The sequence below is a fragment of the Centruroides sculpturatus genome, unplaced genomic scaffold (genome assembly GCF_000671375.1).
Source record: "Centruroides sculpturatus isolate CEXI.00-Female unplaced genomic scaffold, Cexi_2.0 scaffold997, whole genome shotgun sequence".
Classification (NCBI taxonomy): Eukaryota; Metazoa; Arthropoda; class Arachnida; order Scorpiones; family Buthidae; genus Centruroides; species Centruroides sculpturatus.
In genome coordinates, this window is record NW_019385146.1 from 72,691 (window position 1) to 99,339 (window position 26,649).

The following is a 26,649-nucleotide window of genomic DNA, read 5'->3' on the forward strand; positions in this document are numbered from 1 at the left end:
GTTAAACCTTTGGAGAGAAAATTAATTTTATTAATTTCGTGGAAGTCGACGTTGAAAAATACGAAGCGCGGTCGTCGCGCGGTTTATAAATCCGAAAGTTACCCGGCCAAACCCGTCTTCCGATAAAGTATCGTTTGTTAAAATAAAAAATAAATCGGTTCCATTTTGTCACGGGCCGTGGCCTCGGCCCGTGACAAAATGGCAAACTGCCAAGTTGGCGCGTTAACCACTTTCGGAGTTCGTTTTTTTTTCTCGTAATCGGGTTTATTAGCCGGAGACTTTCATAATATCGATCGTTAAGGAAATCGGCGGAAAAAGTTTTAAACGATACGTCGTCGGTAATATTATATAACGATTCAAATTATTACGAAAGAAGACGGGATCCGTAAATTGCTCTACCCCTAAAGCTCTTCTTTGTCGAGACGGGAGAACCCCTTACTAAATGTACGATTTTGCGCGACGGAGGACGTTTTTTCACCCCATCGCGCCACTTACCCCTTTGAGCCGGAACGTTAACGCGTACGTAATTCTTATCTCTCGAGTAATCCGCCTATTCCCACCCAGCCGTAATTTGGAAATCGTAAAGACTTTTCGATTCGCTCCTAAATAAACCCGTTTCGACCGTAATTTGTTAATTCCCATTGTATTTGGAGAGACGATTTTCGTTTCTGACGCGTCGAACCGCTTTTACCCGAACGACGTCCGAAGTCAACGACACGGTCGTTCGTTTCCAGTTCGCTCGACTTTGCGCGTGACCGACGTTTCCGGTCGATTTAGAGGTTACGACTCCGGTTTCTATCGGATGAGACGCGTAAACGGCGATCATGTGTCTGAGGATAAACCGCTTCTGTTGCTTCGACGACACCAGAAAAGGATCGACGGCCTGCGCCTTCTACACGGGTGTAAGTCGCCTATTTACCCAAATCTGTAATCGGATAATAACGTAGATTCTTACCCACCGGGGTCGGTCTCCGTCATCGAGTAACTAACGATAAAACTGCGGGGGTCGGACCGGCACCCCGGCATCGACGATAAGTCCGACTCCGACCTATCGAAGTCGGATTAGTGGCGATTAGTCTAAAATTTTAGGCCGCGGTACGATTATTATAGTTATTTTGTAGTAGTGTTCTATTATACGAAAATCTTACCCGGTTTACTAATGGATTGTCGATATTTTGTCTGTTAGTTATGTTAATTATGTTAGTTATGTTAGGATGTTAATTAATTTCCTTTATAATTAAATATGTAATTAATGTTAATAATTGCAGGTATTATCCGTCGGAGGAATCGTGGGAAATTCCGTAATTCTCGGTTTATTCGATAAATACAAACGAAAGATATACGATTTTAATAATGGAAGTAAGTAAATTCGTTGGTAGTTAAGTTTAATCTTCCTAAAAACTAGAATATTGGTAATTAAATTACGACGTATTTTGGTAAATTCTTAGAAAGCGATTAAAAACTAAATATTCTAAAGCGGTGTTTCCCGACCTTTTTGCGCTACGCCCCACCTAAGCCTTTCTAAAATTCTTACGCCCCCTAACCTATACGGCGGCTATACGATTAACGTAAACTCCGGACGAGTCCATTTTCCAATTGCCCCCCTGTGGGGCGTGGGGCCCACGTTGGGAAACATTGTTCTAAAGAATTGTTCTGGCAAACGAGTCGATTACACGTACTGTACAGTACACCGGGGAGTCCTTTACGTCCGGAGATTATACAATTCTATACTCTCGTCTCGCTAATATTCGGAATGACGATTTTTAAAATTTACAAATATTTCCACGAAACGAACGTTCCGCGTCGCTTCTAACCAATTCTTATTAACCATTTATCTGTTTGCGTCGGATTCCTTCGTCCCTTAATCCGGAAGAACGAAGACGAAAGTGGACGAATCGGCTCTCGGAATCTATCGAAATTGTCGTCGTTATTATTTTAATTTAATATCTGTAGATTTCCCCCGCAAATTTAAATTTTTCGTATTTTTCTACAGAATACGTGCCAAACTTAACAGTAAGTATCACGAATGGCTCGTTAACTTCGTCCACTTGGTGATATTTTTCCAATTTCCGACCACGGTATATTCCCTCGGAACGTACTGTACCTTTGTCCAGGAAATTAGAAACGTATAATTTACGCATACGATACAATAAAATACATGTAATTTATACACTTTTATACAATATATAAAAATCGAATAAATCGTATCGCCGGTAATTTTATTGCCGCGCGAAGTAATAAAATTATCGACAAATAAATCTACAAACGTCGGTTTTCCAACTCGTATAAACATCGTCTAGCATCCGTCAACGTCTACGTCGGACGACGTCGTTTGGACGTTTCTCTTTACTTTCTTCCTTAACGTGATGCGAAGGTCACGATTAAGCGAATTTCTCGTCTTTCCTCGGAGAAAGTTATAATTATAATACTCGATATAACGTATAACACCGAAATAAATTAAGAGACGGCGATATAGACGAATAATACGATAATTTTGAACTATCGAATGACCGGAGGGTGCCGCCACTCACCGGTTCGAATTCGTTTACGTTCGAAACTACGAAGGGAACGTAAATAGAAATGGTAAATTTTTGCTCGTATTACACGAATTGTATTATACGAATTTCCTTTTAATTTGTCTATTTGAACTTTGAGGGAGTGCGGCCGGACCCTGTCCGTCCCTAAATCGACCGTTACGTACCGTAATTATGTACGGACGTCTACGGAAGGCCAGAATAGAGATTCTTTAATTACCATCGGCCGGTATACAGTAGGCCGCATACTTTGTTTTTATTGCAGAACTAGATTACGACGGAATAAAATTGTACGTCCTGATAACTTTATCGTCGTCGGTGATGTTTCTGGCCGCCAGCGCGTTTCTGTTAATCGCCGTTAAAAAGGTATTTTAAGCTTTTATTTACGTCCTTTAAATGTACAAAAGACCGAACAATCGTTTTCGCCATTTCAGGAGAAACGTCTGTTGATGATTCCTTGGATGATCTGGATGGCCATTCTGATAAGCGCTCAATTATCCACCGTCGTCTTTCTATTATTTGTAATCACTGCCAGTCCGGTAAATACCTTAACGTGTCTTTTAATATTTATCGTATAAACCGATTCTTCGTTACGTAATTTCAATTTTCTCGCGTTTCGTCGCCGGTACGAAACCGATAAAATTGCGTGCCGACGAATTATTATACCGTTTTCCGGCCCTTTTGTCCGTTTTTATATTAACGAAAAATCGTCGCACCCGACAAACGACTCCGGCCGGGGATCTCGAAGATCGTTTTAGGCGCGATTAGAGGCAATTAGAATCCATTGGAAAGGTCTAACGATTTAGCGCCGAAACGTCCAAGTTTTATAATCGACGTCGTGGCACCGGTAACGTCTACTTCCGACGTTTTCTTAGCGATGGTCCCGACTTACGACGTCTACGTACGCAATTTGCTCCCGGTCGCTGGCGGTTTCGCGGTAATTTAAAGTTTTTGACCATGTTTGTTTTCATTTTAAACGTAATTTGTATGATTTTTATTTTATTCCCGGCGAATGCGTAAATGTAACCTCGAGTCGTATCGAATTGCCATCTCCGAGATATCGTTTTTCGTGTTCGTTATCCGAGATCCGCCGATAATTTACCGGGTGGGTGGCGCCAAACCGGTTTCTTGCGTTCTAAAGGCAAATAAGAAAAAAACCGAGTTTTGGGAAATATTTTATCGACCTCGCGGTTCGATTTCCCAGATATTATCCTCCGCTACGGCAAGATGGTGGAATAAATTCCGGAATGATTAAAATGTAGGTCAAGGAGTTACATCTAAATGCCCGTAACTCCGCGTAACGGTTAAATTTACGACTGCTATTATCTCGGCAATTTATGTAAATTTACGTTAGAATACATTAAATACGATTTAGTATTTTTATAGGCAATTATTATTTATTACGTATTTTCAGAAGATTCTTCTTCAATGCCTAATCATCGTCGTCTTCTGTCTGGTAAACGTGAGTACAAACCCATCGGCCCGTCTCGTAATTTACGCTTTTGACCGCGGTCCGTAATTCTTTTGTCTTTCTTTGCAGTCGTATTGTTTCTCTTGCGTCTATTCGCAATACAGGACTCTACGAGAAGCTCGATATTCTACCCCGACGGATAAACTTTAGTTTTTCGTTTTCGTCCGCGCTAACGAAAACGTCGAGTAATTTATCTATTAAAATTTCTTTTATTTTAAATTAACCTTGTTCTTCGCATTCCTTTCTTATTTAATCCCAACTCGGAAACCGCGCCGGGCATCGTCCTCCCCTCGAGTATTTCGTCGGAGTTTAATCGACACTTCTCCCTACGAATTAAGAAGTTTTCTAGAAGAGCGATTCCCAACCTGTGGTATGCGTACCCCTAGGGGTACGCGATAGGTTGTTTAGGGGTACAGAAAAAAGTTAGTTATTATGTCAGAAAAAATAATATATTACGTATCACAAACCAATAGTATTAAAAAATTATTAGATAAAAAATGTTCCTTGCAACAATCACAACTTTATTATGCATTTTTTTCATTTACTTTTTTTTCTTTAATTTAAAGTTACAATATGTAAAATTAACAATACTGGTAATCACTAAATTTCTTAAATGAGGGGTACAATCTAGAGATATGACACGTCACGGGGTACGCTAATAAAAAAAGATTGGGAACCACTGTTCTAGAAGATCGAGTCCCAAAGTATTTTATAGAAAATCTTCCGGAAGATCCATCCGATCGACGAAGAAGTTATAATAGTAAAATGAAAATGCAAAGTTTTTCGACCGATAAACAATTAATTAAGATCCTTTACTACCCATTGTATCGCCGTTAAGAACCGACAATTCTGTATCGCCATCACCCTGCCGGGCGGCAGTTTTTAATCGTATTTTTAGTTTATTTCATTTAAAATATACTCATTCCACCCGAAATTAGTAGTGGCCGGCCCCCGTACGTCGTACTTTTCCTTTACGTAGTTACGTAAATTACGATTTGCCGGTCGTCTATTAACCGTTTTCGGGAAAATTTTTCGATGGGAATAAAATTTGCGACGTTCGGTTTGCGCCGGACGTTCGTATATACAGTAGAGCTTCGTTTATCCGAATCAATTGGGGACTGGGGTTGTTCGTATAACTGATATTTCGGATAACCGATTATGTACAAAAAATATGCTAACCTATCCCGTGTTGAAATTTTTCTCCGTTGCGTGTCGCTTGGCGTTGAATTCGACGTTAAGCCTAACGAAGACTATTGTATCGTTAAAAATTATTTTTTTATTTTGTACAAACAAAATAAATATATTGAAAAATATAAAAACAATAAAAAATTATACTTCAGAAGTTAATTTAGTATCAACAACGTAAAATATTTGAGTAGCCCGAGACATAGCCAAAGATTGCATCGCCACAGCACTGGCGAAAATTTAAATTTGCCGACTGGAATTCTTTGGGATAATTGACTTTCGGATAAACGACGCTCTACTGTAGTTAGTCCGGGCATCCCGCCCCTAAGGTTTTCGTATACGGTATCGTATTTCGCGTATCTAACTCGGTTCCGGAGATTAAGGAAAGACGTACGAACGGAGGACGGTGGGAATTTCTACATCTACGACGTATTCAAATTTCAACCGGACAAAATGCGAAGTAGAGATAAAAACTGGAAATAAAAGCGGTCCGTACGCTTCTATCCGCAGCGGGCATTTGGACGAAAACGATTAGGAGGTTTCTTTTATGGGTAAATTAAGTTAAACTTTCTACTTTATACGTTTTACCGAGTGTTACCCGGTGCGAGTAGAACGACTTTTATTCGATAAACACTGTACGATATACCGTACACTTAGCGCTTCTCGCGGTTAGGCTAGGTATTTCCTATTTACAAAGTCAAATTTAAGTCTAAAAGCGCGCGAGTTCTGGTCAAAATCCTAGTTAAACATACCCATTACGGACGGCGTTGTTTTTTTATTAATTAATCGTTAACTAGTCTTTGCGGCCTAATAATTTCTCCATCTTAATACCGTATCTGATTTTTGAACGAATTTCCTTTTTATAATTATATATTATTTATTAGTTACGTCGGGTGTAAGATAAAAACAGCGAGAGGAAAAACTAAAAGCGTCATTTTTACAGACCTACTTATCGTTTTAAACCGGTGTTTTTCGGAACGTTCTGCCTTTGTTCTCGTCGTCTCGGCTCCCGATTCTCTCCATTTCTTTCCGAATAGCGCGACCGTTACGTTATTTAAATCCGGGTTTTTATCGGCGGATAAATTTAAAACTTCCGGCCGAGTTTTCGCCATTTTACCGCTACCGCCGACGCTATTTGTTTAATTAAAACGCTCGCTCTTCGTTAAGTAATAAGCGTGGTTTTAATTTTTTTGCGCAGAAAACGGTTAATCCGATGCGTAATTACTTGCCCACCCCGACGCCTCCTCCGCGGAGAGCGAAGTTCGTCTTTAGTACTTTTTCCACCGATAGACAGCGGCCCGCCAAACGCCGGGCTACTCTCGACGGCCCGGAGTCACCCGCCGGATCGACCAAAGTTCTGTACGTCCGTGTATTTGAGGTACAGTACAGTACGTACAGTACGGTGTTCGAAGCGTCGCGACGTTCCCGACGAAGCGATACGACAATTACAGCGTCGTTTTATTTATTATTTTTTTCTAGTTTTGGACACGGATTATTCGATAATAATTTTGGCTGGACCGCGGTTAAAATTAAAATCTAGTCCGGGTGTCCGGTTATTTCGTAGATCGCTCCTCCGTTTAACTAAATTAGTCGCGATTTATTCGTCGCGTAAAAACGCCAGCCGATAAACGCGCTTTCTATTACAGCCAGAATTCGTCACCCTTAACGGATATAACTAAATCGAAACGATTTAGGCTACTTTTAGTCCGTCCGTTTCGTTACGATTGGCTCGGCCGCCCCCCGTAAGTAGCGTAACTTACCTCGGCCGCGATGTCATTCGCGTACGTATATGGCGGCGGCGCCATTTATTTTCCGACGTCCCATTCTACTTAATAACGTTTAAGTTTCTTCCGTTTTTACCGTTTTCTTTACCTTTCGAGCAATTTTCTCGGAATGTCGATTTAATTCCGTCGGTTTTTGCAAGCCGTCCGATATTAGAAAGACCTTCGTTCGGAAACCGTGTCGATAGTTCGGTGTTTCTTTACACTATTAGTTTTCGATAAATGATTTTTGCCGACGATAAACACGCGACTAGAAACTACCCGTACCGTACGGTCCGTACAGCGCTCCGTCGTTCTTATCCCCGCGTTATACTTTTCTGTACGAAAGAAACGCCGAAAAGGCGGGTCCGAATTAGCTAACTTCCTCCCGAGTAGGCATTATACAAAAATAACTTTGGCTTTTAATAAATAAATTACACGAAAACCGATTAAAAGGAAGGGAGAAGACTAGGCGGTGCGGGGACTTCGAAGTATTTGCGTTTCCTTAGAACACGGAATTTCTTGTAAGGTCTTGTATTGAGAATACACGCAGGCGAAACAATAAATCTGTAAACACAAGAAATTCGTTTTACCGGAAGGCGGTTTTCTTCCTTAAAATTTTTGTTTTACTTACGTTTACCGCGGAGAATAAAACGATAACGAAGCACTGGAGAAGAATTATCTAAAAATAATAATAAATAATACTTTAGAACGTACTCCACAGCACTGGCGAAAATTTAAATTTGCCGACTGGAATTCTTTCGGATAATTGACTTTCGGATAAACGACGCTCTACTGTAGTTAGTCCGGGCATCCCGCCCCTAAGGTTTTCGTATACGGTATCGTATTTCGCGTATCTAACTCGGTTCCGGAGATTAAGGAAAGACGTACGAACGGAGGACGGTGGGAATTTCTACATCTACGACGTATTCAAATTTCAACCGGACAAAATGCGAAGTAGAGATAAAAACTGGAAATAAAAGCGGTCCGTACGCTTCTATCCGCAGCGGGCATTTGGACGAAAACGATTAGGAGGTTTCTTTTATGGGTAAATTAAGTTAAACTTTCTACTTTATACGTTTTACCGAGTGTTACCCGGTGCGAGTAGAACGACTTTTATTCGATAAACACTGTACGATATACCGTACACTTAGCGCTTCTCGCGGTTAGGCTAGGTATTTCCTATTTACAAAGTCAAATTTAAGTCTAAAAGCGCGCGAGTTCTGGTCAAAATCCTAGTTAAACATACCCATTACGGACGGCGTTGTTTTTTTATTAATTAATCGTTAACTAGTCTTTGCGGCCTAATAATTTCTCCATCTTAATACCGTATCTGATTTTTAAACGAATTTCCTTTCTATAATTATATATTACTTATTAGTTACGTCGGGTGTAAGATAAAAACAGCGAGAGGAAAAACTAAAAGCGTCATTTTTACAGACCTACTTATCGTTTTAAACCGGTGTTTTTCGGAACGTTCTGCCTTTGTTCTCGTCGTCTCGGCTCCCGATTCTCTCCATTTCTTTCCGAATAACGCAACAGTTACGTTATTTAAATCTGGGTTTTAATCGGCGGATAAAACTTCCGGCCGAGTTTTCGCCATTTTACCGCTATCGCCGACACTATTTGTTTAAAACGCTCGCTCCTCGTTAAGTAATAAGCGTGGTTTTAAATTTTTTGCGCAGAAAACGGTTAATCCGATGCGTAATTACTTGCCCACCCCGACGCCTCCTCCGCGGAGAGCGAAGTTCGTTCTCGAACGGAAACGTCTTTAGTACTTTTTCCACCGATAGACAGCGGCCCGCCAAACGCCGGGCTACTCTCGACGGCCCGGAGTCACCCGCCGGATCGACCAAAGTTCTGTACGTCCGTGTATTTGAGGTACAGTACAGTACGTACAGTACGGTGTTCGAAGCGTCGCGNTAAATTTTTTGCGCAGAAAACGGTTAATCCGATGCGTAATTACTTGCCCACCCCGACGCCTCCTCCGCGGAGAGCGAAGTTCGTCTTTAGTACTTTTTCCACCGATAGACAGCGGCCCGCCAAACGCCGGGCTACTCTCGACGGCCCGGAGTCACCCGCCGGATCGACCAAAGTTCTGTACGTCCGTGTATTTGAGGTACAGTACAGTACGTACAGTACGGTGTTCGAAGCGTCGCGACGTTCCCGACGAAGCGATACGACAATTACAGCGTCGTTTTATTTATTATTTTTTTCTAGTTTTGGACACGGATTATTCGATAATAATTTTGGCTGGACCGCGGTTAAAATTAAAATCTAGTCCGGGTGTCCGGTTATTTCGTAGATCGCTCCTCCGTTTAACTAAATTAGTCGCGATTTATTCGTCGCGTAAAAACGCCAGCCGATAAACGCGCTTTCTATTACAGCCAGAATTCGTCACCCTTAACGGATATAACTAAATCGAAACGATTTAGGCTACTTTTAGTCCGTCCGTTTCGTTACGATTGGCTCGGCCGCCCCCCGTAAGTAGCGTAACTTACCTCGGCCGCGATGTCATTCGCGTACGTATATGGCGGCGGCGCCATTTATTTTCCGACGTCCCATTCTACTTAATAACGTTTAAGTTTCTTCCGTTTTTACCGTTTTCTTTACCTTTCGAGCAATTTTCTCGGAATGTCGATTTAATTCCGTCGGTTTTTGCAAGCCGTCCGATATTAGAAAGACCTTCGTTCGGAAACCGTGTCGATAGTTCGGTGTTTCTTTACACTATTAGTTTTCGATAAATGATTTTTGCCGACGATAAACACGCGACTAGAAACTACCCGTACCGTACGGTCCGTACAGCGCTCCGTCGTTCTTATCCCCGCGTTATACTTTTCTGTACGAAAGAAACGCCGAAAAGGCGGGTCCGAATTAGCTAACTTCCTCCCGAGTAGGCATTATACAAAAATAACTTTGGCTTTTAATAAATAAATTACACGAAAACCGATTAAAAGGAAGGGAGAAGACTAGGCGGTGCGGGGACTTCGAAGTATTTGCGTTTCCTTAGAACACGGAATTTCTTGTAAGGTCTTGTATTGAGAATACACGCAGGCGAAACAATAAATCTGTAAACACAAGAAATTCGTTTTACCGGAAGGCGGTTTTCTTCCTTAAAATTTTTGTTTTACTTACGTTTACCGCGGAGAATAAAACGATAACGAAGCACTGGAGAAGAATTATCTAAAAATAATAATAAATAATACTTTAGAACGTACTCCACACTATATAAATTCTTTTAAAGATAACGTATTTGTTACGGTCGAGACGATATTTGCGCGCTTAATAGTGTCGGGACGATTCTCGCTTCCTACCCATCGATATGGCGTCGTAGGCGAAATCCCCCGCCGTAAAGTCCGAACGAGATACTCGTACGGGTCTACAAATACCTAAGCGCGGTGTTCGAGGACGAAAGAGACTCGGCCGTCGGCTATCGAGCCCATAAGCTACGGCGGAACCGGCTTAGGAGAGATTTACCGGATAATCGGACACCGGAAACACCGAGTAAACGTGCGACGGATAATTAAAAAAGGAGAAAAACTGCGAAAGAAACTAAAAATATATATGAGAAATAAACGAACTTTGACTTCTTCCACCATAATTTCTCCAACCCAAAGTAACGATTGCGTAATTACGTTACGCGGTGGCCGCGGAATTGACGACGGAAAGAATATTAAACCTCGCCAACTTCGTCCGAAAACATTTCCATATTTTAAACATTAAATTATGCAAAGTTATAAAATCCCACGGTACTTATTAATAATTATAAATTGAACCGCAAAACCGGGCATTCGAGTGGTAAGTAGTCGTTTAGCTATCACACCGATTACCCAATCTAGTATTTATATAAATAAATAGTGTCGAAATGTCTCTAAATATTTATAAAAGTGTTCGATTCTAATCTGTTTCGGGTCGAAATTAAACCGTTTTGACGGGAAATTCGTTTAACATGGAATGAAAACTGCCGGCGCCATTGTCACGCGCGTGGCAAAAACAACGGTAGAAACGGGTAAAGACGGCCGTAGTTTACCGAATCGAAAATAATAATATATTTCTGTATCTTTCTAAAGAAAGGATCCTATTGTCGGGGTTTATCGTTAATAAAATCCCGGATTCGACCGTTATTCGAAGTAGGAACGCACTGTTAGAAGACGTCCCAGTATTTATCTTCTTTCTTTCGTCCGGTAGTTACGGGGTAATTACTATCCTTTATTAATTTTTTCTGTTTTAAAAGTTCTAAAAATACTCCCACCGGCAGTGGTGGAAATTCTCTTATTCGCCGGGAGAAAGAGTTAACGCCTCCTTTAGAGAGCCTTCTTTTCCCGTTCTTTTATCGCCTCGATTATCCGGCCGTCTATTATTTTAAAAAAAGCCCGGAAAACTTACGGGATTAGCTTTAATGATGAGGAATAAAAAGAAAACCGAGCAGAGTTGAACGGCGATTAGGACGGCCATCCACACCATCCAGGGGACGGTCAGCCGGCGCCTCTCCTGAAAATATTTCGTAACTTTATTAGTAATTATTTACGCGTAATTTTCCGCGGCCAAATTGGCTACGGGAAGGTAGAAGATTCCCACGCTCTTTACCTTTTTAATGCCTACGTATAAAAGTGTACTGACCAGGAACAAGACCACGGCCGACGATAAAGATAACCGAAAATATAATTGGATGGAAGCCTGATCTATTTCTGAAACAGAAACGAAAGGTTTTTACACTACGCAAATATTTAATTTTATTTCTAATAATTTACATATCGCGCGAGTAAGTTAATCCGGCCCCGGGTGCCGGATTAACGCGTTTAAAGGTGGCTTTTTTTACGTTTAAAGAAGGAGAAAAGCGAAAGAAACATCCGGAGATTTTATGGAAAGGAAACTTACGAAGTACTTAAAGTAATTACTTGGTTCGATAGACCGTAATCGGGAGGAAAGTTTGGAAAAACGAGAGAAAAAAGTACAGTAATTAATAAACGCAGAAAGAATGTTAAATCGTTATTGCCGTAGCGACCACTCGGTTTTTAAATACGTTTTTGGAATTTAAATACGTTATCGAGCTTTAGTTTAATATTTAAACGGGCGAACTACGGGAGAAAAGACGTTACCGGTGGCTTTCGAGGGCGCGTAAAAGGAAAGAGACTGACTTCCCGCCACATACCGGTAGTAATTTAAAGTTTTTATTAACGGAAGGTCGACGATTCGAAAGTAATTTAACGGATTTAGGGACCGTCACCCGTCGGGCGTAATAAAATATACGGCGAGGGGATGCCGGCGGTGTTACGTCGCCCTCCGCATTTTAATTAAACGTATCTTTCGAATATTTCGCTAACGATTTGTTCTTTGGCCGTTCCTTCTCTTTCCGGATCCCGCCGAATAAGTAAACGATATACGATACGGCACGCGAACCGTCTCCCGACATCCCAGATGCAATCCGGAGAATAGAAATTTTAAATTATTAAATGCCAACTTAACTCTCCTTAATTCATTAATATCCTGGTAAAACGTTTATAGTCATTTTTTCTTCCGTTCGACGGGCGAAACGTTCGATTTTAAATTAAAAATCCATTCGTTCGTTCTTTAATCGACGGAAAGGGGCAGTTTCTTACGCATTAAACAAATATAATCGGTCGTAACCGTCTTCGGTCTAGGCAATTTCCAGATATTTCTCGGCCGTCGACGGACGAACCAAACGAACACGTGGCTAAAAATAATTTACGCCTAATTAACGTATTAAGCGTATAATTTTTCGGGACGTATTTACTTTTACGCAAATAAACACGTCCCGAAAAAAATTATAAATTTATTCCAGACGTAAATAAAAACGAACTTTTAGCCATTATCCTAGCCGGTGTCGAACGCCCTTAATGCCCGTCGACGAATGGTATAAACGACGGCGACGGATGGAGAATTACGCACAGTCGTAACTCTCCGTCCTTACGCGTCGGCCCGTAAGCCCCACGCGCCATATTTTAAGTCTACCCTACTTATTAAAACCAGGCGAGGATTATAAAAGTAAGCGGGACATTTATAGCGAGAAAAAATTCGCTAACTTCGCGTAAATACTTTACGCACGCAACTACATTGGCGGCCGTTGGCGATAACGCGAAACCGATAAAAGAAAAAAACGCGTACTCGTTTCTGCCGGGAAATAAATATTATAATTAATTGCCAAAAAGACGAAAACCGGTTCGGCCATTAAATATTCGATTCGACGAGAATAAATAAATTGCGTAAAATCGACGATATTTGTACTTACTGCCTTTGTTGAAGTCGTAGAGCTTCTGTTTGTATCTGTCAAATAAGGCCAGAACGACGGAGTTGGTGATTATCCCTCCTAACGATACGATCTACGACAGAACGGATATACGTCACTCCCGCATCCGCACCACCCGTTTTAAATAGGTAAAATCCCAAGCTTTACCGAGTTAGAAAATACGTTTAATTTAAAATACCAGTTATACTATTAACCGACTTTAATTAACGTCCGCTACCTTTTTCCCACGGAGAATTACGTTAAAACTAACGCCGGGCGCCGTCCCAGCGGCGCGCGGCTTTAGTTTCCAAGTAAACTGGCTATCCCGATCGATAAATAACGAATCGGGGCAATTAGCGCCTACGGTTTAAGTAGGTTGGCCATTACTCGGGCCGCTACCGTCTACAACACCGCGTAAGATAATATATATAAAGCATACTACCCCCGTGTAGAATGCGCAGGCCAGCGATCCGTTTTTAGTGTTCTTGAAGCAACAGAAGCGATTAATCCTGAAACACATAACTGCGGACGTGTGGCCGACCAGAAGAAGTCCAGATCTCTACCGCCTCTACCTATTTCTCCCGTGTAACTCGTGACGGAGTCACCTGACGCGTTACGCCAACTCCAGACGACTCGCCGGTATCTCGACCGACAACTTTTACCGGATGGTTACACCTACCGGGAAAGCCGGGTTAGGCGCTCTCGGATCTTTCCCGCCGGGAATCGGACCTTCTTACGCGTTCGTCCCCGGACGCGTAACTTTACTTTATAAGGATTTATCCGAGGGACGACGGATCGTAATTTAGTTTACCGTATTCGCTCCCCCTTCCCCTTTCGCGCGTTATTTACATATTTAGGTCGCGTAACCAACGACCGACTTAAGAGTTTTTCGGGCCGGAGACGAGTCTCGAATTAATTTCCGTACTCCATTTAAATATCGGCCGAACGGCGGTGGCCGTCTTCTTCGTCGCTCGTCTGGCGGCGTTTATTTGTTCGTTTGTCTTTATCGCCGTCGCTTTTATTTCGCCCGATGGTTATTTTTGGCGAAATTCCGGTCGGCTTCCGCCGTTCTTTGTAATAAGGCGATAGAAGCCATTTAATAATAATAATATTATTACAATAAGAATTCCGAAATTATAGTTATGGAAGAAAAACCGGTTTTTGCACGAAAATATTCCTTCTGGTGAAATTACGCCAGCGCGTTCGACCGGGTCTTAACGTTCTCCGTTTAAAAAATATTAATATTAATCGACGTAGCTTTTAAGTTCCTTCGATATGGACGACAAAAGTCGCGTTATTAATTTATCGTCGGTAATTGGGCTTCTCTCCCTATAACGCTAGACCGAGTCCCAAAGTATTTTATAGAAAATCTTCCGGAAGATCCATCCGATCGACGAAGAAGTTATAATAGTAAAATGAAAATGCAAAGTTTTTCGACCGATAAACAATTAATTAAGATCCTTTACTACCCATTGTATCGCCGTTAAGAACCGACAATTCTGTATCGCCATCACCCTGCCGGGCGGCAGTTTTTAATCGTATTTTTAGTTTATTTCATTTAAAATATACTCATTCCACCCGAAATTAGTAGTGGCCGGCCCCCGTACGTCGTACTTTTCCTTTACGTAGTTACGTAAATTACGATTTGCCGGTCGTCTATTAACCGTTTTCGGGGAAATTTTTCGATGGGAATAAAATTTGCGACGTTCGGTTTGCGCCGGACGTTCGTATATACAGTAGAGCTTCGTTTATCCGAATCAATTGGGGACTGGGGTTGTTCGTATAACTGATATTTCGGATAACCGATTATGTACAAAAAATATGCTAACCTATCCCGTGTTGAAATTTTTCTCCGTTGCGTGTCGCTTGGCGTTGAATTCGACGTTAAGCCTAACGAAGACTATTGTATCGTTAAAAATTATTTTTTTATTTTGTACAAACAAAATAAATATATTGAAAAATATAAAAACAATAAAAAATTTATACTTCAGAAGTTAATTTAGTATCAACAACGGTAAAATATTTGAGTAGCCCGAGACATAGCCAAAGATTGCATCGCCACAGCACTGGCGAAAATTTAAATTTGCCGACTGGAATTCTTTCGGATAATTGACTTTCGGATAAACGACGCTCTACTGTAGTTAGTCCGGGCATCCCGCCCCTAAGGTTTTCGTATACGGTATCGTATTTCGCGTATCTAACTCGGTTCCGGAGATTAAGGAAAGACGTACGAACGGAGGACGGTGGGAATTTCTACATCTACGACGTATTCAAATTTCAACCGGACAAAATGCGAAGTAGAGATAAAAACTGGAAATAAAAGCGGTCCGTACGCTTCTATCCGCAGCGGGCATTTGGACGAAAACGATTAGGAGGTTTCTTTTATGGGTAAATTAAGTTAAACTTTCTACTTTATACGTTTTACCGAGTGTTACCCGGTGCGAGTAGAACGACTTTTATTCGATAAACACTGTACGATATACCGTACACTTAGCGCTTCTCGCGGTTAGGCTAGGTATTTCCTATTTACAAAGTCAAATTTAAGTCTAAAAGCGCGCGAGTTCTGGTCAAAATCCTAGTTAAACATACCCATTACGGACGGCGTTGTTTTTTTATTAATTAATCGTTAACTAGTCTTTGCGGCCTAATAATTTCTCCATCTTAATACCGTATCTGATTTTTAAACGAATTTCCTTTCTATAATTATATATTATTTATTAGTTACGTCGGGTGTAAGATAAAAACAGCGAGAGGAAAAACTAAAAGCGTCATTTTTACAGACCTACTTATCGTTTTAAGCCGGTTTTTTTCCGAAAAATCTATCTTTGTTCTCGTCGTCTCGGCTCCCGATTCTCTCCATTTCTTTCCGAATAGCGCGACCGTTACGTTATTTAAATCCGGGTTTTTATCGGCGGATAAATTTAAAACTTCCGGCCGAGTTTTCGCCATTTTACCGCTACCGCCGACGCTATTTGTTTAATTAAAACGCTCGCTCTTCGTTAAGTAATAAGCGTGGTTTTAATTTTTTTGCGCAGAAAACGGTTAATCCGATGCGTAATTACTTGCCCACCCCGACGCCTCCTCCGCGGAGAGCGAAGTTCGTCTTTAGTACTTTTTCCACCGATAGACAGCGGCCCGCCAAACGCCGGGCTACTCTCGACGGCCCGGAGTCACCCGCCGGATCGACCAAAGTTCTGTACGTCCGTGTATTTGAGGTACAGTACAGTACGTACAGTACGGTGTTCGAAGCGTCGCGACGTTCCCGACGAAGCGATACGACAATTACAGCGTCGTTTTATTTATTATTTTTTTCTAGTTTTGGACACGGATTATTCGATAATAATTTTGGCTGGACCGCGGTTAAAATTAAAATCTAGTCCGGGTGTCCGGTTATTTCGTAGATCGCTCCTCCGTTTAACTAAATTAGTCGCGATTTATTCGTCGCGTAAAAACGCCAGCCGATAAACGCGCTTTCTATTACAGCCAGAATTCGTCACCCTTAACGGATATAACTAAATCGAAACGATTTAGGCTACTTTTAGTCCGTCCGTTTCGTTACGATTGGCTCGGCCGCCCCCCGTAAGTAGCGTAACTTACCTCGGCCGCGATGTCATTCGCGTACGTATATGGCGGCGGCGCCATTTATTTTCCGACGTCCCATTCTACTTAATAACGTTTAAGTTTCTTCCGTTTTTACCGTTTTCTTTACCTTTCGAGCAATTTTCTCGGAATGTCGATTTAATTCCGTCGGTTTTTGCAAGCCGTCCGATATTAGAAAGACCTTCGTTCGGAAACCGTGTCGATAGTTCGGTGTTTCTTTACACTATTAGTTTTCGATAAATGATTTTTGCCGACGATAAACACGCGACTAGAAACTACCCGTACCGTACGGTCCGTACAGCGCTCCGTCGTTCTTATCCCCGCGTTATACTTTTCTGTACGAAAGAAACGCCGAAAAGGCGGGTCCGAATTAGCTAACTTCCTCCCGAGTAGGCATTATACAAAAATAACTTTGGCTTTTAATAAATAAATTACACGAAAACCGATTAAAAGGAAGGGAGAAGACTAGGCGGTGCGGGGACTTCGAAGTATTTGCGTTTCCTTAGAACACGGAATTTCTTGTAAGGTCTTGTATTGAGAATACACGCAGGCGAAACAATAAATCTGTAAACACAAGAAATTCGTTTTACCGGAAGGCGGTTTTCTTCCTTAAAATTTTTGTTTTACTTACGTTTACCGCGGAGAATAAAACGATAACGAAGCACTGGAGAAGAATTATCTAAAAATAATAATAAATAATACTTTAGAACGTACTCCACACTATATAAATTCTTTTAAAGATAACGTATTTGTTACGGTCGAGACGATATTTGCGCGCTTAATAGTGTCGGGACGATTCTCGCTTCCTACCCATCGATATGGCGTCGTAGGCGAAATCCCCCGCCGTAAAGTCCGAACGAGATACTCGTACGGGTCTACAAATACCTAAGCGCGGTGTTCGAGGACGAAAGAGACTCGGCCGTCGGCTATCGAGCCCATAAGCTACGGCGGAACCGGCTTAGGAGAGATTTACCGGATAATCGGACACCGGAAACACCGAGTAAACGTGCGACGGATAATTAAAAAAGGAGAAAAACTGCGAAAGAAACTAAAAATATATATGAGAAATAAACGAACTTTGACTTCTTCCACCATAATTTCTCCAACCCAAAGTAACGATTGCGTAATTACGTTACGCGGTGGCCGCGGAATTGACGACGGAAAGAATATTAAACCTCGCCAACTTCGTCCGAAAACATTTCCATATTTTAAACATTAAATTATGCAAAGTTATAAAATCCCACGGTACTTATTAATAATTATAAATTGAACCGCAAAACCGGGCATTCGAGTGGTAAGTAGTCGTTTAGCTATCACACCGATTACCCAATCTAGTATTTATATAAATAAATAGTGTCGAAATGTCTCTAAATATTTATAAAAGTGTTCGATTCTAATCTGTTTCGGGTCGAAATTAAACCGTTTTGACGGGAAATTCGTTTAACATGGAATGAAAACTGCCGGCGCCATTGTCACGCGCGTGGCAAAAACAACGGTAGAAACGGGTAAAGACGGCCGTAGTTTACCGAATCGAAAATAATAATATATTTCTGTATCTTTCTAAAGAAAGGATCCTATTGTCGGGGTTTATCGTTAATAAAATCCCGGATTCGACCGTTATTCGAAGTAGGAACGCACTGTTAGAAGACGTCCCAGTATTTATCTTCTTTCTTTCGTCCGGTAGTTACGGGGTAATTACTATCCTTTATTAATTTTTTCTGTTTTAAAAGTTCTAAAAATACTCCCACCGGCAGTGGTGGAAATTCTCTTATTCGCCGGGAGAAAGAGTTAACGCCTCCTTTAGAGAGCCTTCTTTTCCCGTTCTTTTATCGCCTCGATTATCCGGCCGTCTATTATTTTAAAAAAAGCCCGGAAAACTTACGGGATTAGCTTTAATGATGAGGAATAAAAAGAAAACCGAGCAGAGTTGAACGGCGATTAGGACGGCCATCCACACCATCCAGGGGACGGTCAGCCGGCGCCTCTCCTGAAAATATTTCGTAACTTTATTAGTAATTATTTACGCGTAATTTTCCGCGGCCAAATTGGCTACGGGAAGGTAGAAGATTCCCACGCTCTTTACCTTTTTAATGCCTACGTATAAAAGTGTACTGACCAGGAACAAGACCACGGCCGACGATAAAGATAACCGAAAATATAATTGGATGGAAGCCTGATCTATTTCTGAAACAGAAACGAAAGGTTTTTACACTACGCAAATATTTAATTTTATTTCTAATAATTTACATATCGCGCGAGTAAGTTAATCCGGCCCCGGGTGCCGGATTAACGCGTTTAAAGGTGGCTTTTTTTACGTTTAAAGAAGGAGAAAAGCGAAAGAAACATCCGGAGATTTTATGGAAAGGAAACTTACGAAGTACTTAAAGTAATTACTTGGTTCGATAGACCGTAATCGGGAGGAAAGTTTGGAAAAACGAGAGAAAAAAGTACAGTAATTAATAAACGCAGAAAGAATGTTAAATCGTTATTGCCGTAGCGACCACTCGGTTTTTAAATACGTTTTTGGAATTTAAATACGTTATCGAGCTTTAGTTTAATATTTAAACGGGCGAACTACGGGAGAAAAGACGTTACCGGTGGCTTTCGAGGGCGCGTAAAAGGAAAGAGACTGACTTCCCGCCACATACCGGTAGTAATTTAAAGTTTTTATTAACGGAAGGTCGACGATTCGAAAGTAATTTAACGGATTTAGGGACCGTCACCCGTCGGGCGTAATAAAATATACGGCGAGGGGATGCCGGCGGTGTTACGTCGCCCTCCGCATTTTAATTAAACGTATCTTTCGAATATTTCGCTAACGATTTGTTCTTTGGCCGTTCCTTCTCTTTCCGGATCCCGCCGAATAAGTAAACGATATACGATACGGCACGCGAACCGTCTCCCGACATCCCAGATGCAATCCGGAGAATAGAAATTTTAAATTATTAAATGCCAACTTAACTCTCCTTAATTCATTAATATCCTGGTAAAACGTTTATAGTCATTTTTTCTTCCGTTCGACGGGCGAAACGTTCGATTTTAAATTAAAAATCCATTCGTTCGTTCTTTAATCGACGGAAAGGGGCAGTTTCTTACGCATTAAACAAATATAATCGGTCGTAACCGTCTTCGGTCTAGGCAATTTCCAGATATTTCTCGGCCGTCGACGGACGAACCAAACGAACACGTGGCTAAAAATAATTTACGCCTAATTAACGTATTAAGCGTATAATTTTTCGGGACGTATTTACTTTTACGCAAATAAACACGTCCCGAAAAAAATTATAAATTTATTCCAGACGTAAATAAAAACGAACTTTTAGCCATTATCCTAGCCGGTGTCGAACGCCCTTAATGCCCGTCGACGAATGGTATAAACGACGGCGACGGATGGAGAATTACGCACAGTCGTAACTCTCCGTCCTTACGCGTCGGCCCGTAAGCCCCACGCGCCATATTTTAAGTCTACCCTACTTATTAAAACCAGGCGAGGATTATAAAAGTAAGCGGGACATTTATAGCGAGAAAAAATTCGCTAACTTCGCGTAAATACTTTACGCACGCAACTACATTGGCGGCCGTTGGCGATAACGCGAAACCGATAAAAGAAAAAAACGCGTACTCGTTTCTGCCGGGAAATAAATATTATAATTAATTGCCAAAAAGACGAAAACCGGTTCGGCCATTAAATATTCGATTCGACGAGAATAAATAAATTGCGTAAAATCGACGATATTTGTACTTACTGCCTTTGTTGAAGTCGTAGAGCTTCTGTTTGTATCTGTCAAATAAGGCCAGAACGACGGAGTTGGTGATTATCCCTCCTAACGATACGATCTACGACAGAACGGATATACGTCACTCCCGCATCCGCACCACCCGTTTTAAATAGGTAAAATCCCAAGCTTTACCGAGTTAGAAAATACGTTTAATTTAAAATACCAGTTATACTATTAACCGACTTTAATTAACGTCCGCTACCTTTTTCCCACGGAGAATTACGTTAAAACTAACGCCGGGCGCCGTCCCAGCGGCGCGCGGCTTTAGTTTCCAAGTAAACTGGCTATCCCGATCGATAAATAACGAATCGGGGCAATTAGCGCCTACGGTTTAAGTAGGTTGGCCATTACTCGGGTCGCTACCGTCTACAACACCGCGTAAGATAATATATATAAAGCATACTACCCCCGTGTAGAATGCGCAGGCCAGCGATCCGTTTTTAGTGTTCTTGAAGCAACAGAAGCGATTAATCCTGAAACACATAACTGCGGACGTGTGGCCGACCAGAAGAAGTCCAGATCTCTACCGCCTCTACCTATTTCTCCCGTGTAACTCGTGACGGAGTCACCTGACGCGTTACGCCAACTCCAGACGACTCGCCGGTATCTCGACCGACAACTTTTACCGGATGGTTACACCTACCGGGAAAGCCGGGTTAGGCGCTCTCGGATCTTTCCCGCCGGGAATCGGACCTTCTTACGCGTTCGTCCCCGGACGCGTAACTTTACTTTATAAGGATTTATCCGAGGGACGACGGATCGTAATTTAGTTTACCGTATTCGCTCCCCCTTCCCCTTTCGCGCGTTATTTACATATTTAGGTCGCGTAACCAACGACCGACTTAAGAGTTTTTCGGGCCGGAGACGAGTCTCGAATTAATTTCCGTACTCCATTTAAATATCGGCCGAACGGCGGTGGCCGTCTTCTTCGTCGCTCGTCTGGCGGCGTTTATTTGTTCGTTTGTCTTTATCGCCGTCGCTTTTATTTCGCCCGATGGTTATTTTTGGCGAAATTCCGGTCGGCTTCCGCCGTTCTTTGTAATAAGGCGATAGAAGCCATTTAATAATAATAATATTATTACAATAAGAATTCCGAAATTATAGTTATGGAAGAAAAACCGGTTTTTGCACGAAAATATTCCTTCTGGTGAAATTAAGCCAGCGCGTTCGACCGGGTCTTAACGTTCTCCGTTTAAAAAATATTAATATTAATCGACGTAGCTTTTAAGTTCCTTCGATATGGACGACAAAAGTCGCGTTATTAATTTATCGTCGGTAATTGGCGAAATTCGAATAAACTCGGTAATTGGGCTTCTCTCCCTATAACGCTAGGAGACCTCCGGTCTCCGATAAATAGAGTATCGCCGACGGCCGATTACTTATAACGTACGACGGCGCCAAATCCGCGCCTTACGGCAACGATGGAAGTTTGCGCGGAGAGTAGAAATGACTTAGATAAGCCCTGGGCGAAAGCCGACGAATGGCGCCAGGATAACGTTAATTAAATACGGACGGATTTTCGGAAGGGATAAGCCGAAATCGAATTAACCAGGCGTTTACCGGCGGAATTTTAATAGTAAAAACAAAAATAAATTTGCCGTATAAAATTGGGTAAAACCGTCGGCAACCGAGCGAGACCGAAGCTGGTGGAAACTACGTTTTAAACAATTATTCGTACGTAAGCCAACGAAAGAGATTTTTAATTTTAAAATATATTAAAATTTTTCTTAGCCGTTTACAATTACGATTAAATAATACGGAAGCCGGTATATCGGGAGAACTTCCGCCCGTTTCTAAGTATTTAAACCAGCGGAGTCGACGCGGAATTCCTTTATTTACGAAATTAAGTTACGGGACTTTCGACCCCGCGGCGCGATCGTCCGGTTTCGGCGGAAGAAAAACCACGAAAATTATTATCGACGACGAGTGACGACTTAATACAATTGCCTAACGTCTTACGGCGGCGGGAATATTAAAGGAAAACGTTGTCTAAAAGCCATTATAATCGCCTTTCGTAAACTTTAGGGAACCCAATCGAATTCCGACGTCCGTAGCCATTTCGTAACCGTCCCTCTATTTCCTCTCGTATAAATTTATAGATAATTTTAAGCCGCCGAGGCATAAATTTCCCGGTGAAATTCTTTGAAAATGATGTAGGATGGTAATTCGTTCTATCACGCCAATCTTCGAAACAATCGCGCCGGAAAATTTTACCTATCGGCCTACCCCCTCTACGCGCCTATTAAGCCAGCCATCGGTCTTTTTATTCCGTAGATACTGGGCGGTAGGCGAATTACGACGTACCGTGCGGTACGGTACGGTACAACGTAAAGAATGCGATAGGATGCGGAATATATTCTACCTTAGCGCGACGGGGCGCACCCGTATCGTCGCTAACGTATATTCCGCGCCTTACGGGGGACCGACCGGGTCGTTTCGTATTAAATGCGGGCGGGAACGGGTGCCGAACGATAGTCGCGGGTGGTTTTAACTCTTCCGGATTTTCACGGATAGTCTTCCGTGAAAATCCGGAAGAGTTGTTTATTCCCTAAGAGACTTTTGTTACGGCCAGACGGGTCCCTCCGTCGTCGGAAAAAAGAAGATGTAGGCCAGCGGTTCTTCACCTTTTTATACTCGCGGCCCACCAAATATTTCGTAATTTTTTGTCACCCCCCATTTTTTAATAATAATTTACATTCGTTAAATTATATATAATAAATTGATTTTATTATTATCGCTTTATTTTTAAAATTCCAAGCGTTAATAGTTTCTTAGAATTACTTTGGAATAAAAGAAGTAAATACCGCGGTGTAATTAGCGTATTTGCATTCATTTCTTCTGTAGACTACTAACAAAGTTGTATGTAGGAAGAAATAAAAAATAAATAAAAAAAACCTAAATACGAAAACTTTATTTTTTTTTCGCTTTTCCATACGATATTCGGTTATACATCAATTTTTTTTATTATATTCCGAAGGAAATTTCGGATAATTTGGCGGCAAACATCTTACGGACCCCGGGGGCCGCGGTCCCCCCGTTAAGAAACACCCATCTAGGCCATTCCTTTCTCTCTCTCCGGCACGGGGCACGTTGCGACGAGGTTTAATCCCGAATGAAATACGATTACCCGACATTAAATTGTTAATTCGGTTTTGCCAGTTTAATTTCCGTCGGAAGACGGAGAACCGCGTCTTAACCCTTTCTCGCGCAATTCGGTATGGCCGAGTGGCGTAAAATGTTGGCAAAATACAATACGACGGATCCGCTCCGCGTATTGATTAGCCACAAAGTAAACTCCACCACGCGTTTGCTTTACGGCTAATTTGTTCGGCCATCGGTAATTCGTAGGCATTTAAAGCTTAGTCGTGTATTTAGCGCGGAGGGGAAGAGGGGCGAGCCGGTATCCGTCGGACTAGCGCTATTTAAAAAGACTCTATATCCGGGTTCGAGCGTATTCTTTCTCTACCGATAATCGATTTATAAATATTTAAAGTACGGTACGTAGGCTATATTAATGGCCAATGGGTGTCGGCCACGCCGCCCTCTTTTCGCGTATTTAATCGTATGGATAAATATTAATCGTAATTATCGACGATTCGTTTACGCCCGCGCTGGCCGAAGTAAGTTACGAAACCGTATTTATCTCGATTTCTCCTCCAAATACGCCGCGCCTCTTCGCGCCGTCCCTCTCGGGCTTTCGGACGATTCGTCCTCCGGCGCGTAACCCCAGTTACGTAGCCGGGCGAAAGGGAACCGGGTCGACCTCACCGGCCACGCCATCGCCTGATCAAGAAATTCGGTATTTCCGTCGCCGGAACGCTTTCCGACGGCGCCCGGCCCGGTCGCGCCAGGTTTTTCGAATTTTCTCGGCCTTTCTAACACTTAAATGGGGGAGGTGGGCGTATTCCCGGAAACCCGGCCTTTAGAAAGGTGGCCCGCGCTTCCTTACGAGTTAGAACGGCAAACGACGGCGACGAAGTACAGTAGGTCGGTCGGGAGTTTGCGATATTATATTACAATCGATAAATTCCGCGTATCCGGCGTTTATTTTTAAATGGCGGTCGAAAACGATTTCGATCTTTGTCCTCGAGCGCGTAACTTGGTCCAATTACTTATCTCCGGCCAAGGATACAGTTTTTAATATTCCAAATGGAAAAACGCCTTTATCTCCTACTCGATAAAATTATAATTTACTTTATATTCTCGTCCCGTTACGCTAACCGGAACCGTACGCCGCCTAATTCGTCCTCCGTTCCCCGTCGCCCGCTAAATTTCCACATTCGGGTCGGCCGACCGGGCAAAGTCTCTTTCCTCCCGTATACGTTACTCGAATATACTCGAGACGACCGACGAAATCGGTAAATCGTCGACATTTTACTAATATAAACGTCTTCCCCGGGTAGAATCGGTCGTTTCCGCCTAAAATATTCCTCCTCGCCGGCGTTTTAGCGTTTCGAGTTACGCTAGACGATCCGAACGGGTAAATATATGCGGATTTCGTTAGAACGGTAGACGCGGGGTGGAGTACCCACGGGGAGGGGACGCTCCCCCCCAGTTGTTGTTTCGAAAAGTAAAAGACAAATTTGGGTTTTTAGGAATAAACTCTCCGCGTAATTAGACGACGGCCGAGTTAAATCGGCGCGGGACGGTCGGAAACTCTTCGGGACGACGGGCGAAATTAAACTCGGACGGTGGTTAATATAAGTTTGTTTATTAATTGGTATTTAAAAGTTTCGTACTTCAGACTCCACCCCGGACCCTTCTAACGCCCGTCGTTTTTTACCGGCCGTAAGTGCAGGCGTCTCTCTACGGGAGACCGACGTTTTCTTGTAATTTTTCGTCCCACTTTCGCCCTTCCAACCGTGGTTTCGGACGTTTTAATGCCTCGTATAATTATTATTTTTTCTATTAATGCCGCGATTGGCCCGCCTTTCGTTACAAGCGGCGCCGTCGTCTACTCCGTAAAACGATAATTAGCGGTTCCGGTACGTAAAATGACCACATTTATAGAAAAATCAAAGTGGTATAATAAACTATAGTACGGGTATACCGCGCCTTACGTCGGTAATCGGTTCCGGGACAGGCGACGTAAGTCGAATTTATTCGTCACTAGGCTAAACCATAAATTACCATTCCCGGTTCTGTATTTTATTGACTTCGATATTGTAAAGTCGAATAAAATGACTTAAACTCGATTTTTATTTTTCCATATACTTTTTTGACAAACGACGTATAATTGGGAACGACGTAACTGGAAACGACGTAAGTGGAGATGTACTGTACCTGTATATCCTAACTTACGTACGGTGGCACCATCTGTCGGAAGTAAAAATAACTTTTCTCGATCCGGATTTGGTCCGCCTTAAAAAATGGCCGGTCGCCGTCTCGACGTCGTATCTCGCCGGGGGTCGGACTTAATAAAGATTTTACTCGTTGCTACTATTTACGGCTTTTATAAAACTCCTCTCCACCACCCTGGAAATTAAACCCTTTGCTAAATAATAATAATAATAATAATATAAAAGCGTTTACAACCAAGTCTGGTTACGGATGGCGCCACGTATTCTATTTATTTATTTATTATTATCAATTGTTAAAAATAATTATAAAAAATCCGGCGACCGGAGGTGGGTAATTCGCTGGGCTGTTAAATAAAAGAATTGCGCGTGCCGCCATCTGTTACGAAATTTTGTTATAATAAATTTCTTATTTTAATTATTATAAAACAGCAAAAAGCTTAACATTGCGGATAGGAGCGAGTTTTATCGAATAAAGAATGAATTAAACTAAAAATGATAATTAAATTTAAAAATAATAAAATAACTAAAACTAAAAATTAAAATTATAATCGGATTGATCGAAAATAAAAATGATTTTAAAAAGCGTTTTTTTTTTTTCAAAATTTAAATTTTCAAATTTACGTCATTCGCCTGCGGTGTTTTTAATATATATACGGATAAGGTAGCCCAAAATTGGCAAATTGCGCGAACTTATCTAACGGAGTGGGAGAAGAAAAGTATACGACGCGTGATAAGTCCGTACAATCAGTCGACTTCGAGCCACGCGGGCAAGC

The 26,649-nt window shown here is 41.9% G+C and overlaps 3 protein-coding genes and 1 long non-coding RNA gene across 5 annotated transcripts; 1 reads left to right on the top strand and 3 right to left on the bottom strand.

Moving 5' to 3' along the window:
• The first annotated feature begins 651 nt into the window (after positions 1-651).
• On the top strand, positions 652-4,191 carry LOC111635408. 2 transcript variants are annotated; one of them, XM_023380365.1, is made up of 6 exons: positions 652-902; positions 1,269-1,359; positions 2,800-2,900; positions 2,969-3,073; positions 3,949-3,996; positions 4,075-4,191. In XM_023380365.1, exons 1-6 carry the CDS (start codon positions 825-827, stop codon positions 4,153-4,155), a joined length of 504 nt encoding a protein of 167 aa, XP_023236133.1. In that variant the 5' UTR covers positions 652-824; the 3' UTR covers positions 4,156-4,191. The 2 variants fall into 2 exon arrangements, with proteins under 2 accessions (XP_023236133.1, XP_023236134.1); XM_023380366.1 differs by having other exon boundaries at positions 3,952-3,996.
• Positions 4,192-7,349: 3,158 nt separating this feature from the next.
• LOC111635418 lies at positions 7,350-7,632 on the bottom strand. The gene is made up of 2 exons (XR_002758373.1): positions 7,585-7,632; positions 7,350-7,517 (listed from the first exon to the last, which is right to left on the bottom strand). It is a non-coding gene; the product is annotated as an uncharacterized LOC111635418 (long non-coding RNA).
• Positions 7,633-9,850: 2,218 nt separating this feature from the next.
• On the bottom strand, positions 9,851-13,799 carry LOC111635409. The gene is made up of 6 exons (XM_023380368.1): positions 13,640-13,799; positions 13,201-13,291; positions 11,538-11,638; positions 11,337-11,441; positions 10,086-10,133; positions 9,851-10,018 (listed from the first exon to the last, which is right to left on the bottom strand). Exons 1-6 carry the CDS (start codon positions 13,715-13,717, stop codon positions 9,920-9,922), a joined length of 522 nt encoding a protein of 173 aa, XP_023236136.1. The 5' UTR covers positions 13,718-13,799; the 3' UTR covers positions 9,851-9,919.
• A 3,394-nt stretch (positions 13,800-17,193) lies between these two features.
• On the bottom strand, positions 17,194-21,142 carry LOC111635428. Its single transcript, XM_023380387.1, has 6 exons — positions 20,983-21,142; positions 20,544-20,634; positions 18,881-18,981; positions 18,680-18,784; positions 17,429-17,476; positions 17,194-17,361 (listed from the first exon to the last, which is right to left on the bottom strand). The coding sequence occupies exons 1-6, from the start codon at positions 21,058-21,060 to the stop codon at positions 17,263-17,265; spliced, it is 522 nt and encodes a 173-aa protein (XP_023236155.1). The 5' UTR covers positions 21,061-21,142; the 3' UTR covers positions 17,194-17,262.
• Between the last annotated feature and the right edge of the window lie 5,507 nt (positions 21,143-26,649).